Here is a 14,135-nt window from a genome sequence, read left to right on the forward strand (position 1 = left end):
AGTATTAGCTCCATTTTTCAAATGAACAAACTAAGTATCAGAGAAGGTAAATAACTTAACCAAGATTAATCATATGGTGAATGATTGAGTCAGAGTTCTGCTTGCCCTCAAGCCTAGGCATTTTCACTAGTAAACCTGATGGATGTACTGGCAGATTGCAAATTTAGTCAGGATACTTTTTTTGATAATTAAAATTCCAGGTGCTACTGAACATAAACATAGGTAAGACTGCTGGACAGAACCCATATTTGGGGAAAATATAGGCTTCATTTAATGTAGCAGTAGAATAAAAATTAAGTAAATAGACTTTTAAGCTTAAAGGACATTTAGGGAAGTTCTACTCCAAGTTAATTTTACAGGTTAGGAAACTAGGTATTTTTTTAAATATTTTTTTTAAAGTTAAAGAACTTCTGTATTAAATATTAATTAAAATGTATTTTTCAATAAGTGTTCTTAATCAGCTTCAAAATATTTTAATTCTCCTTGTTAATGCTATAGTTTTAAAAATAATTTACAATAACTGTTTTATCACACATACCTTACAAGTTTAAAAATAACTCAGGAAAATCTGAAAATTTCTTTTTAAAAGCACTGAAGATGAACTCATAAAAACCTAGCCATAAAACTGCCCTTTTTGCTTCAATAATTTTATTATGACCTATTGAACAACAGGATGAGAAATCTATAAAATTCATATTGCAGTGACCTGAAGGATTAAAAAAGAAGCCAAAACAAAGCAGTAATGATTGCATGATCTTTTAAATGTATTTGGTGCCAAAGAATCTACATGGAGATTAGCTGTGCTAAAAGGAAAATACTAATTTCATTGTAGGCATATTTCCATTTATAAGAATTTAGGAAATGGGCAAAATTTTGTAATTGCATCTTTGGCTTAGCTTAGTTAGAATCATTTCCTGAAAATAATAGTGTCATATCAAAAAATATTTTATTTCCACTTTTTGTACTAGAAATGTGTCATAGTGCCAGGTAAAAAAAAAGGTGCTTCAATAAATATTTACTGGATAAATGAATAAGTCCATAAATGGATAAAAGGATAAATGAATGAGTCATTCATAAACAGAGTGATTCTCTCTCACATTCTAAGCCTAATTAAAAGTTAGCTCTTGGCTAGTCATTAGAAAGTTGCCACTGGCCGGGAAAGCAAGTAAGCAAGCAGAGTATTTCCTTAGATCCTAGCAAGATATTTGCCTAAGGAGCAATTTGTCACTTTTCATTCATCATTGAAGTATCCACTTATTCAGCTTGCACTCTGTGCATCTTCTGATCTACTTAGAAGAGACCAAGTTGGGTTCCCAGCTGGCCCATCTCAAGCTTTACAATAAAGCAGGAATCTTTTCTGTACCAAATTAGGCAGAGCAGCTTACTTTTTTGTAGACTGCATGCTTACATAAAGAGACCAAAAATAAAGTTCTCAGTGGAGTGAAAGAGTCATTCTTCCAATGCCTTACATGAAAATAGCTCTTCTTACGGTTGCTGGTCCTCTTCACTGGTGATGTAACTGTTAGAGTCTGAGTCTTCATCCACCATCACAGAAAATTAGGAAGCATGTGTTCAAACAAAACTAATGAGCTTATGGTTTTCTTTTACTTCTCTCAGAGAAAGAAAGAATGTGTAATGCTATAAATTATTGTAACAGAAGAAGAAAGAGGCACATACATGAGATACACAAGGAGTGGAGGGAAACACAAACAATCTGACAAAGGAGGGACAGCTGAAATTAGACAGATGATAGATAGATAGATAGATGGATAGACAGGCAGGAAGGCAGACAGACAGACAGACAGATAGGGAAAGAGGTAGAGAATCTCTGAAGGTTCAGAAGTGAGCCTTTCTCAGGAAACACAGCCCTTCAACATAGCATTTGGTTTAACAGACTATGTTACCACTGAACTTTGAAATTATTCATACTGTAACTCAGAGATACCATCATTAACCAAAACCACACAGTTATGAAGAGGCTGCTATGTGTCAGTTACAGAACTCTATACTGGATACTCACGGGTGAAGAAGGGATCTCTACTCTGAATGTATACATACTCAATTCTTAGCTCTCAAAATTTTTGGTCTTGTCCCTAACAGTAAACATTTTTGACCCCAAAATCTCTACTATATGAATACTAATTTATGTCATATATATCTACTATTTTACTATATTTATTGTAGTTTTATATTTATTATAAACCACTCACAAAATATATTTAAAGGAATGAAATTAAAATATTTTGAGATAATATTCATTTATATATTAATAACACAGACTTTATCAATTTAGGTCTGATTGTAAGTTCAGTTTATTTCAATCCTTGCTTTCAAATAATAATCACACCACACATAGGCACAATATACATAAAATGCTACATATTAGGGCCAGGTTTGTTATGTTATGTGTAAATCCCTGTTTTTAGTATTGTTCCTAGTGACTATTTGTGATCTACTGTTTTTAGATCAGATTAAATCATCCTTGCATTTCATATTGTGCTTGAAAAAGAACTCATTTTAGGAGTTGAAGACAGAGTTTCCATACTCTATATTTATTTAATATACTCACATATGTGTACATGTTTTTTTGTTTTTGCGGTACACGGGCCTCTCACTGTTGTGGCCTCTCCCGTTGCGGAGCACAGGCTCCGGACGCGCAGGCTCAGCGGCCATGGCTCACGGGCCCAGCCGCTCCACGGCATGTGGGATCTTCCCGGACCGGGGCACGAACCCATGTCCCCTGCATCGGCAGGCAGGCTCTCAACCACTGCGCCACCAGGGAAGCCCTGCGTACATGTATTTTAAGTTTCCAATTCTGTTTGTCTGTCTTGAATTAAGACTATGCATTCTTTGTCTATACGTAGATCAAATGGTTATCTGCAAAAATACAGCCTAATGGAAACAATTTAAAGGAGTCAAATCTCAAAAGTTCATGTTATAGGGATACTGCCCTTATTAAACTTTTTGGCATCAAAATTAAATTATTGATATGTAATCTTCGAAAAAAGGATTTGTTCTATTGGGGTTATGTGTATGTATGTGGGGGAGGGGTAGTTCTTCATTAGAAAATTTAATTAATCTTTATTTCTGTTTCCCATCTAAAGAGGTTTCTTTTTTAAAAACATTAGGGCTAATAGTATTGTCTTATATTTATGATAATTTACTCACATTTAAACCTCACAAACAGCCCCGTTATGTAGGGTCAGTTATTTTCATTTCACAGAGGAGAAAGTTGAGGCACAAAGAGTTTAAGGTCATAGTTTGTTATCTTTTACACAAATTCTTAATGATATCTAATTTCTAATATAAAGTTATTTCAGAGAGATTGCTGCAATATCAAATGAAAAATGGGATTGCTTTTCATTGAGTTTGTGCTAAATATATTTTATTATAATTCTTTGAAAACTGCTAACTCTACAGGCAAGATTATTCTCAGATGATCTGAGCGATCAGTTCTCCATTAATTAATGTCAGAATACAGGCTACACCAACTTCTTCACACTGTTTCTTTACCTCATTATATGACCTATTCATTAGCAACCATTTTTTTAGGATTCTTTATTCCCGGACAGTGTTTTTCAATGGGTGCTACCAGCATTTTGAGAGAGAATTCCCATTTGTGCAGGCAGGATACCACTTACTGCAATGCCTTCAGCATGCATCCTGACCCCCACCCACTAAACACCAGTGATGTCTTCCCACAGTCATAATGTGCAAGGCTCCCTAAATGCATTGAGAACCGCTGAGTTAATGAAAGACATAAATCACCAACCCCTGCAGCCAGTGACTTATGTTAATCTTATCTTATATCAGTAGTTAATAGTGTCTTTTATCCATCTGATATCCATAAGTGTTTGAAATTATATTAGAGTAGGGTTACCAGGTTTAGCAAGTAAAAATACAGAACACCTAGTGATCTGGTAACTCTATATTACAGACAATATAATGCTAATGTCACATGTTGGTCTCTCTTTAACCCGCAACTCAAGATCACTAACAAATTGGAAACTCAAGAATTTGAGATTTAGAAAAGCATGTATGAAGTGACACATTTTACATTTCAAACTTGTAATGGCTAGAGGAATACTCTCATCACATAAAAATCTAATTTGTATTAACAAATACTTAGGCTATTGAAAGTAACTAAAATCAAAATACTCGTGGAAATTTATATTTCTCCTGGTATAGATAGTAGACGTTGTTTATTATTAAGCTACAATGTAATTGATCAATAAATTCCACCATTACTTAAAAAAAACCCAGTCAGATGGGGTCAGCAACTTAAGAAATAGAGCAAATCAGACTAAAATTATTTCATATCAAATTCCAAAAGGTTTGTGAACTTAATTTCTTGCAAATTAAGAGATAAGGGAATTATAACAAAGAATAACTTCAGTTTTCCTGATTGAACTGTGAAAATGTAGAGCTGTAGTGTTTCCTGCAATCTCTATCGACATGGCTGACCTTAAGAAGAAACTGTTAAGACGTTATTATCACACAATGTGATATCTCAATGGAATATATATTCATGCACACCACCTTTTCTCTTTGTTTCAGATATAAAAAATGACAGTTACTTAAGGAAGAGATGCCACAATAAATGAAAGACCTTTTAACCCACAGTAAAGAAACATAACAAAGCCATTATGAATGATGCAGCAAGTTTAGGAAAATGAAAGCTGCTATTAAAGATGACAGGCCGTCACAACAACAAAAGTAGTAATCAGTGTACTTGTAGCAATAAAATAATATTTGTATTTAGTTTCTTTCAAGGAGTTAAAATAATGGACATCTTTTCTAAGTTAACAGTTTTGAATAATGTTGGCAAAAATAGCAAAAACTCAGATAAAAAGCTCTAAATGTGAAGCAGATGAACATTATCCAGAGTCACTGTTCTACATGCTTTTGTTTTCCTTCAGATTTCCTTTAAGATAATTACATTTATGTCTCTTTTACTTTCCTCTTCATGACGATGATATTCTTTTTCTTTATGATCTAGTGTTCTTGAACCAGGCTTCTGATTACTTGACTTCAATAAATCCACAGCTAAAATTGGATCATTTTTGTTTTTCACAGCATGTAATAAAATCTGAATTTCTTGTAATTATTTTCCCTGTTGTAAAATCCCCGTTTCTTTTGTAACTTTAAATAAGAATGCTTTATAAATATATAATTATCTCCACGTGGTATTCAGTGAAGCTCCTTACATTAATGAGTGTTTTCGCAGATGATGATGAAACATTGCAGTGCGCGAAATGCCTTGCGTGGGCAACACCGCACACAGGCTTATGTTAACTTTATGCTCGGTGATAAATATCCCATGTAGTAACAAAAGAGTAATTAATTTCACTGTTCATGGAAAGTTACCTCAGAGCACTTTCTGGCTTACATTTGGCATTTTTGCCACACCTCTGAATGTTTAAGGGACTCCAGCTCTGCTGGGCCATTTTACTAAAGCCCCGTAAAATACACAACAGAACCAGTTTATGCACAGTATAAGACACTCTTTCTATGCTTTCTTTAATCCAGTGCACAATATATAGGCCTCACCCATGAAAACATTCATTGTAACTTTGCTCTTTCATAAAAACATCTCTAAAGATCTAATAAATGCTGCTTTTTCTTTAGCAACAACTTTCTCCATAGAAGCAAGATATAGACAGTATGGTATACCACATCCCTTTAGTCCTGGTCAAAGTTCAAAGAAAAATCAAATCTTAACTTATTTTAGGTGCAAAATTTGTGTCAAAGAACAGAGCAAACTCTTTTCAAAAATACAGGACTTGCTAAATTTGAACTGGGTCTCTACATATGAAAACTGCTGTGCCTGATGGGGGTTTCAGAGGTCTCGAATGAGACGCATTTCTTACAACTATCAGTGTAACTTGCTTTGAGGGTATTACTGTGATTTAAACTCAGATATACTATATCAATTACCAGTGCTGCCCATGCACTAATATTGCATGTATATTACATTTTCTTCTGAATGATTTTAGTAGCTTTCAGGTCACTGAGACACCGAAATGTAATGCCGCTATTCCAAAGTGCTAAGTTTCTAACTCGTATTCAGGGGATCTCAATTTCCCATATAGGAAATGACTCATTTATTTTTAATCTATAGTGGAAAGACTTTGTACTGGGAGTCCACCAGCCATGTGATATCACTTCCCCGACTCAGTTTGCTGGTCTCAAAAAAACCAGATTTTTTTGACTGGATGATCTCTAAAGTCCTTTTCAGCTCTGATATTCTTTTATTCTGTGATTCATTATATTATTTTATGGATAAGCATCCAAGTAGTTTACTTTTTTTTTTTTTTGCTTCTCTCTCAATAGCCTTCTTAAAAATGAAAAAGCATGTGGTTCTACCTTTGCAAACTCTCATGTCTTGTCCCTAATAGAAAAGTGAAGCAAATTAAGAAATGTGTATGTTGTTTTTCTTACCACTATTTCAAAAACATGTGTAATTACTGTGTGGCATAGAAGCTTTCCTCATTTTAAGCTCTCTTACTGATACACCTAAAGTAAATCACTGCTTCTTCTAGTGCAGCACAAATCCCAGATCCTATCGTGGCTATTTTCTGGGTATCTTTAGCTCATGTAGAGATGAATTCTGTATATATTCTGTCAAGTGTAGATTTAGAAATTTCATCTTAGCATTCTGATGCTTCTAAACCCTCTTTCATTGTAACTAGTTAAGAGTAACTTTCTTTTCAAAAAACTAGGTTTATTTCTTAAATTTGTGAATAAAAATGCATTCCATTCCTTTTAATTTCATAGCTTCCTTGTAAGGTTTGATTTCTTTGTTGATTATAGGTTTGTTCCAATTAAATGATCAACAACTTTTCCACAAAGAATACTTTTTGATTAATGTCAATTTTTATCTCTTAAAAGGATCCTTCCCGGCCATTGGGGTGGAAACGTTTTGCCCCAGCTTCCTGAGGGCAGGGTTTTTAAATAGCCTCCAGGCCCCGCATCCAGTGCCAGGGAGAGGATCTTTGCCCCCCAGGATTCCTGCTGGTAGGTATTTCAGGTGAATTTTTCTGCCACCATATACAGCAGTAGGACTGTGCTTACAATTGACAGAACAATACAGAAATAAATATTTCTAAAATATATTGTTGAACAGAAATGCAAGTGACTTTTTAAAATGCAGGAACCACATTTGTGATACCTAATGCTCTGAAAATAATATAAAGGAAGTAGAAGAAGGATCTGTAAACTGAGCACCCAATCAGCATAGTGCTGCCTCTTCTAGGAAAGTTTTGTCATAAAGAAAAACTAGAGACCAGGTCCCAAATTTGTAACTCAAGAATAAAACAGGGATGAATTTAAGCCACTTTACCACTTGGAACTGGCTAGAAAAAAGAATTTAAAACTGAGTGTTATTAACTGAAAAAGTAATTTTATATCTGAGTAAGTTTACAGAGATTTAAAGTTCCATTTCACTAAAGAAAAATTATTTGAGAAAAGGCCAGAAAGTAGCAAATTTGGAAGAAATTTTTGAGAAAGAAAATTAACATGCAGTTTTCCCTAAAAATATCAATCTGACCAAAGCCATATTTTATCAATGAGGAAAAACACAATAAAGGATATTGAGCATTTTAAAATGAAATTGCAAAGTTTAGTAAATCACTTTGTATATTATGCTTGGTATTATTATAATCATAAATTATTTTACTCTTGTCATTTTGTAAATATCCAGCTGTCTTCCTCCCTGGTACCTGAGGCATGCAAATCCAGTTTATATTTTATATGTGTTTAGCAAGATGGAATTAGGATATTGATTCTTGGAGTTTTTATCATAATTCTTGCGTTTCTTATCACAGTTAATACTTATGCTACAAATTGTGGTAATGACACCAATATTTTCAGGAGGGCTGGCCCAGACAGCAGAATAATGGAAACATTTGAAAAACTAAGGAATACAATGGAAACAAAAGCCCATCATGCACATTTCTTGTTTTTCTTAGAAAAATTATGCCATCAAAGCCTAAAATTATTACGCTGACATTTTTTCTTTTGCCTTTCAGTTACCCTTGCTTACTTAGTTATAACATCCAAAAAGGAACAACCATAAATATGCTTTAGCGTCATTTGGTTTTATCGTTGGATAATTACTAAAGTGGTTGCAGACTTTGTAGCCAGCAATGCCACTGATAAGTAGGAACCAAAATTATATGAAAGAAAAACTAGCAATTTTAATTCTAATGAGTGTTATGCCACCTTTTTTCTCCCTAGGAGAAAAAAAATGGTATCAGTTGCACACGAATTTTATTTTTGGTGGTAGAAGTGATGGTCGTGTTGCAAAAAAATGGAAATAAAAATCTATATAAACTGAGCTCTCAGAATTAACTGCAAATATAAAAATATAGCATTCATGTCTATTAATATTTCAGTGACTGGAATTGAAGAGATGAACAGACGATTTGTAGTTTAATGACAAATCTTGGTAGATTTAGGTATATTTGGCAGAAATGACATTACAAATCAGTAGTGACTTGAATTATTCAACATCACTGGTAAAAATGACAGCCCTTGTCATTTAGCCACTGAGCCTGATAGAAGTAAGATGGTGTTTCTATAACACAGACACAAAACAACTTTCCCGAGAGAGGGATCTAAAAGAACATCTATCGCCCTCTTCTTCTAGGCTTTAAGCCAGATTTGCCTCCAACCTTCATGGGAAAGAAAACCCAGTTAAGTTTCCATGACTTAAATACAAATCAGTTGTAAAGCAATTGCTTCACAAAAAATGTATAGATCTAAACTTGTTCCCTCAAACTGAAATTAACTCAACTCACTTTTTCTGGCTTATATCACTTTGATAAGTGATCCCTGTACACTTTCTCTGGTACTTTTCAGTAACCACTGCTATGATTTCTAAGGTGATTTTTTATCCTCTTCCATTCAACTATAGCTTATTTCCCAAGAATTCTCTTTATATTTTGTATGAAGAGGAATGAAGCAATGATATGAGAAGTTTTTATTATTTCATATTAAAAAAAAAAGAACCCTAAAGTATTTCTTTGCCACCTAATAGCTGAGTGACTCTTCAGGTTTAGGACATCAATTTGAGAGCAGAAAGCACTTCCTTCCTTGACCTGTATCATGGTACCTTAAAAAGCTGGCCAAAGGTTGATGCCTACTGGGCAGAAATTAATTTGCTTTCTACCAATTGTTTATATGTTACAGTACTTTTAGGGTCTCATAAGACATTTGCTATGTCATTCAAGGAATCACAAAATCTGTTCTAATGATGGTGCTAATTTAGTTCCCAGTTACTTCCTTAATCAAATTTAAATGAGATACATGATTATGTCTTATATAAAATAGTTTCTTTGCATTCATGTCACACTGTGCTATCAAGGAGCAATATTTTTGCAGTATGTATTTTTACACTAACTGCAATAATAAGAGAATCACTGAATCATGAGAACCAGAAAGCAGACAAGCCTGAAATGAGTATTTATGTAATGGTTGTCAATTATTTATATGACCTTTTACATTTCTAGAAAGGTCATAGTAAAGGGTTATTATTCTTAGTTTCAAATAGAGAAAAATACCAGGAAGTAATTGGCTGAAAGTTGAATAGCAAGTATATTCATATATTTATTGCAATGCTTTTCAAATAGTAGTCATCCAATGTAGGAAAATCTCGGGAGAGAGAAGGCAGGAAGAGTGGGGAGGGGAACTGAGAGAAGCAAAGAGGATGGAGAAAGAAAGGAGAAATTAGAAAGACATAAGTGAAATTATATTTTTTGAATCAAACTCTTCTCCATTGTATTCTTCCCTATTAAATTCTACCTCCTTGAAAAGAATTAATGTCCCTCTTGGAAATATGTTATCAGGTATATACCCTAAAATAAGCTTGCTCTCTTTGCTCCATCTAGTTATTTCTTTGATTTATTTCTATAATCAAAGAGTATTTGAAAGGGGTAGAACATTTTATATGCCATAGAGTATTGATTATACATAGGGTCTTAGACTGATGACTTATCTTATGACACCTTTGCCTTTACACGTTTAGTGGCTTATATGCTTACCATAAACAAAGAAAATCAGAGTAATAAAGGCATTGAGAAACAATTATGCACTGATAATGATGGTGTAATAATATATGGAAGTTGCACTGGTCCAGTCTTCCCTGTTACTTCACAGCAATAACTATCTGACATCGTGTGATATCTTACATTTACATAAGATCCAAACATTACAATGTGTCTTGAAAACTAGACTTATTTATAAAATATAAAGGCATATTCATTATACTCAGAAAGTAACATCTTAGGATGAGTATGATTAGATCAAAAATTCTACCTTACATTTTTCTAGCAGTTTTCTGTCAGTTGTGGAAGACTTCATAATATTTTTCATTACTGAAGTAATTCATATGTATAGATTAGATTCTAGGCCAAACTCAGATATATGCCTTAAACTAAGAAGCTTTTTCAGTTATAAGCAAAGCCTACAAAGGAGAAAACATAGGAAACAGGCAGCATGTGGGATATAGAAATAGATAAATTCTAAAAATAAAAATCAGTGTTGAAGGTCTTCCTGATACTTCCTTTGTGGTTAGTCTTGGAAGCTCTTTAATTGTTGAGGGGATGTTCTTCTGAAACACCATCTTGGTTTGTCTACCTATGCTTTAAATATAATGCTATATATAAAACACCTCTTTTGACATTTTTACCTGAGCTGCTCTCTGTTGCATGCCATGTGTTAGGTTCAAGGTAAATGGCAAAGATGGGGTAAATAGCTCTCTTCACCTTCTTGCTTTGTCAATTTTGTGAGACTTCCTCACTGCTTACTCTGAATCAGTTTAAAAATAAATGTGAACACATGGGGACTCAAAAATCAGATTTGCAATTACTAGGTATATGATTATTTAATAGTCATGTTTAATATTGTTTATTTATTTTTACCTTAGCAAAGAGATTTGAATGAGCCTTATACTCAAGTAGCCAGACTTTTTCATATCCTCACTACTGTCCCCCTTACTAGTAATGTTAAGATATGAATTCACAATCCAGTTTTCTATAAACCAGTAACAGATCCAACTAGGCCATTTCTATAGCAAAGGAGTTACAGTGCTAAGCCAATATTAAAATGTCTTCAAAGTCTATTAACAATGATTATCAGTATTTTCCTTTCCATATTTCATGTGAAATCCTATCTGATATGGAGTCTGGACAAATATTGCATGCACTATTATCCAGTCAAAAAATTTTTTTATTGAGAAGGCATATAGTTTAGATGTTAGAAATAAGCCAGGAAAAATAAATAAGGTTGAAGCTGCAGAGAATCTAGGATCTAGTGAGCATAATATTATCATATCTTGATGCATATAGAGGACTGCAGAAAAGCAATAATGCAAATACATTAGATAGCTAGTGGGAAGCAGCCGCATAGCACAGGGAGATCAGCTCGGTGCTTTGTGACCGCCTGGAGGGGTGGGATAGGGAGGGTGGGAGGGAGGGAGATGCAAGAGGGAAGAGATATGGGAACATATGTATATGTATAGCTGGTTCACTTTGTTATAAAGCAGAAACTAACACACCGTTGTAAAGCAATTATACTCCAATAAAGATGTAAAAAAAATAAATAAATAAGTAAAAAGACTGGATGGCAGACTTTGAAGGAATATACAATGAGTTAAGGAAAACGCACATGAACTCAGTTTGCCAAGGGAAATCAACAGTGGAAAAGTATATACCTTTTAAATACAATCAAACTGCAGTTCAGAAAAATCAAAGTAAACCATTTCATTTCTTTGTATGTTCAGGCATCCTAAAAGAAAAGTCAGTAACTTTGTTTTCAATCTACAATTGGGCGTTTCAAAATTAATCACTTTTGACAGCATTTCTGCTTGCTAAAGTTCTCCTGAGGATAATTATTCTTTTTATATTTTTCTGTAGTATATATGGCAATTTGCTTTATTTTATCTTTAACAAATACTGTTGTAATAAATATACATAAAAGATAAGATTTTGGTTTACTTTTTAAGTAAGAGGTCTTCAGGGAAAAAAAAAGACTCTTCTTTGATTGAAGGGTGTATATTTTATATATTTCTGCAGCTGAAATTGTTGCCAATTACCCTGAATAAGATGTGTGTAAATGAGTGTTTTTGTGTGTACCTGCTTAAACCAAAAGCTAATTATAATAGGAATAGGATAAACTGGATTAAATGTGCGAAGTAAGATCCTGAATAAATGATTCAAAATGTAAGCTGTGGTGAAAAGAGAAACCTTCATCTCAATTCTTAACTCCTGGTTTCTTTATTCCTTGCCATTTGTGTGATTTCAAGCCCCAGTAAGCCCTACCCGATACTCATCTGCACAGTTGTGTCTCCTGGAGAACTCTTCTCCTTGAAAGTTTGTTCAGCTGCAGACTTCAGAAGGAAATCCTGTAAACTGCAACTATTTGAAAACTAGGGTAGGGACTCTGAAGCAGGGTCAGACAGGAACCCAAGATTATTCTATTTCAGGCCTGTGGAAAGGCATAGAGAAGAGATGGTCACTGATAAAATGACAAAGGGAACATACCCAGCCAACAGAAGCACAAGGAAGGTGACATGAGTGACTGTATTTCTAGTTATACACCCATAAACAACCCCCTTCAAGTATTTGCGACACTATTGTTGCTAGGTTAAAGTTACTTAAAAACACTTTTGGGCATATATTGGTAGATTCCAAAACCAGTGCAAGAAGGGCTAGCCGGATAACATTAAGATTGTGTTCAGTCTGCTTCCTCTGTTGCTTAAAAGTCAGTGAATTCCAAAGAGCATGCGTGTCATCTTTTGGTTCTTCGGCTTACTTGAGGAGAAATACACAAGAGGTTAGAAAAGAATTAAAACCTAAATTTAAGACAACTTGAAGATATCATTTGGAAAAAGAAAAGTCAGGATGGGAACACGTACAAAATGAAGGTGTAATTTGAACCTTCAAGTATCATTCAGTTTATAAAAACTTTAATCAGTTGCAGGGTCTATGAGTTTAAGGGCTCCTATGGACCGACGGTCATGATGTTGTGGTACAGGTCATAGACTCAGATTCCTTATGGATTATACTTTGTTTCTTGGCCAAAAATAACATAGACTCTCCTTTCCAAGAAAATGGACATATGATCACATAAATAAATGTTTGTATACAATTTCAGGAGATCTCTGGACACCCTGAAGTCCATCAATGAAGAATTTCAGATTATTAAAAACTCAGTGTTCTATATATAAAGTTATGTTTTAAGACATCGTGAACAGCAGCATCTTTATGTAAGACTGATAGTGCATTTAAAAGAAAAAAGGAAACAAAGCAGCAGGATGCATTTGATATCAAGCTCCCGAACATTTACAGAGAATTTCTATTTGTTTCCTACCAGAAAGACATGAAAAATCTTAAAAGAGCCTTTAAGTAATCTCCAGATTCTTTTTACTAGTTCTTTTTACTTTCCTATTTTCAGATTCCATAAATAGTTTTAGCCTTTGACTTTCGCTCTTCTTTCTTATTAGCATAAATGTTTCTTTTATCTAAAGATCATTTCAGTAAGTTTGAATCTTAAAAATCCAGACTTTATATATATGACAATTTAAATTCTCAGTTGAGAACATATATCTACCCGCTAGGGACGTTCATGTTTTATTATTACAAATTATACCATCTATTTTGGTCCTATTCAAAGAAACTATCAACACTTTCAAAAGATTCATCCAGGAGCCGTTGTCTTCTCCCAAAGAAAAATTCAGAGAAACTTTACACAGCTTGCTAAAGCTTAGACTCCATGTGAGTCAGTATTTAATCTTTGTGTTGGTTGGAAATGTTGTGTTGGTGTGTTTTCACCTTACTGGAAAACATGATAAGAAACTGAGCTGCTTAAATGCCTCTTGCTCTTTCATAGGGCAGCATGCTTGCCCTTCTGGGCTGCTGGGCCACTTAAGAACGTAAGAAAGGTGGGGAAAGACCATACCTGTTGTAAAACACATCTCATCTCAGCATTCATTCTTTTGCATTGTAAGACAAAGCACAGTGGAAGTTGCCCTGTGGCACAGTGTTAACTTTTCATAGTTCTATTCACAGAGGTCTTACAGAAAGTATATTTAGCAAAATTGAACATTAACAAAAAAGTTAAATCCTTTGTAAGAA

At 34.0% G+C, this 14,135-nt stretch overlaps 1 protein-coding gene across 2 annotated transcripts in view; it reads left to right on the forward strand.

Moving 5' to 3' along the window:
- EPHA6 (EPH receptor A6) overlaps window positions 1-14,135 on the forward strand; it is an 867,569-nt gene that overhangs the window by 692,502 nt on the left and 160,932 nt on the right. For both annotated transcript variants that reach the window (XM_060010502.1, XM_060010503.1), the window contains one exon: window positions 6,892-7,017. In XM_060010502.1, coding sequence (XP_059866485.1) covers window positions 6,892-7,017 — 126 coding nt within the window. The remainder of the gene's footprint in view (window positions 1-6,891; window positions 7,018-14,135) is intronic.

This window comes from Delphinus delphis, chromosome 4 (genome assembly GCF_949987515.2).
Source record: "Delphinus delphis chromosome 4, mDelDel1.2, whole genome shotgun sequence".
Classification (NCBI taxonomy): Eukaryota; Metazoa; Chordata; class Mammalia; order Artiodactyla; family Delphinidae; genus Delphinus; species Delphinus delphis.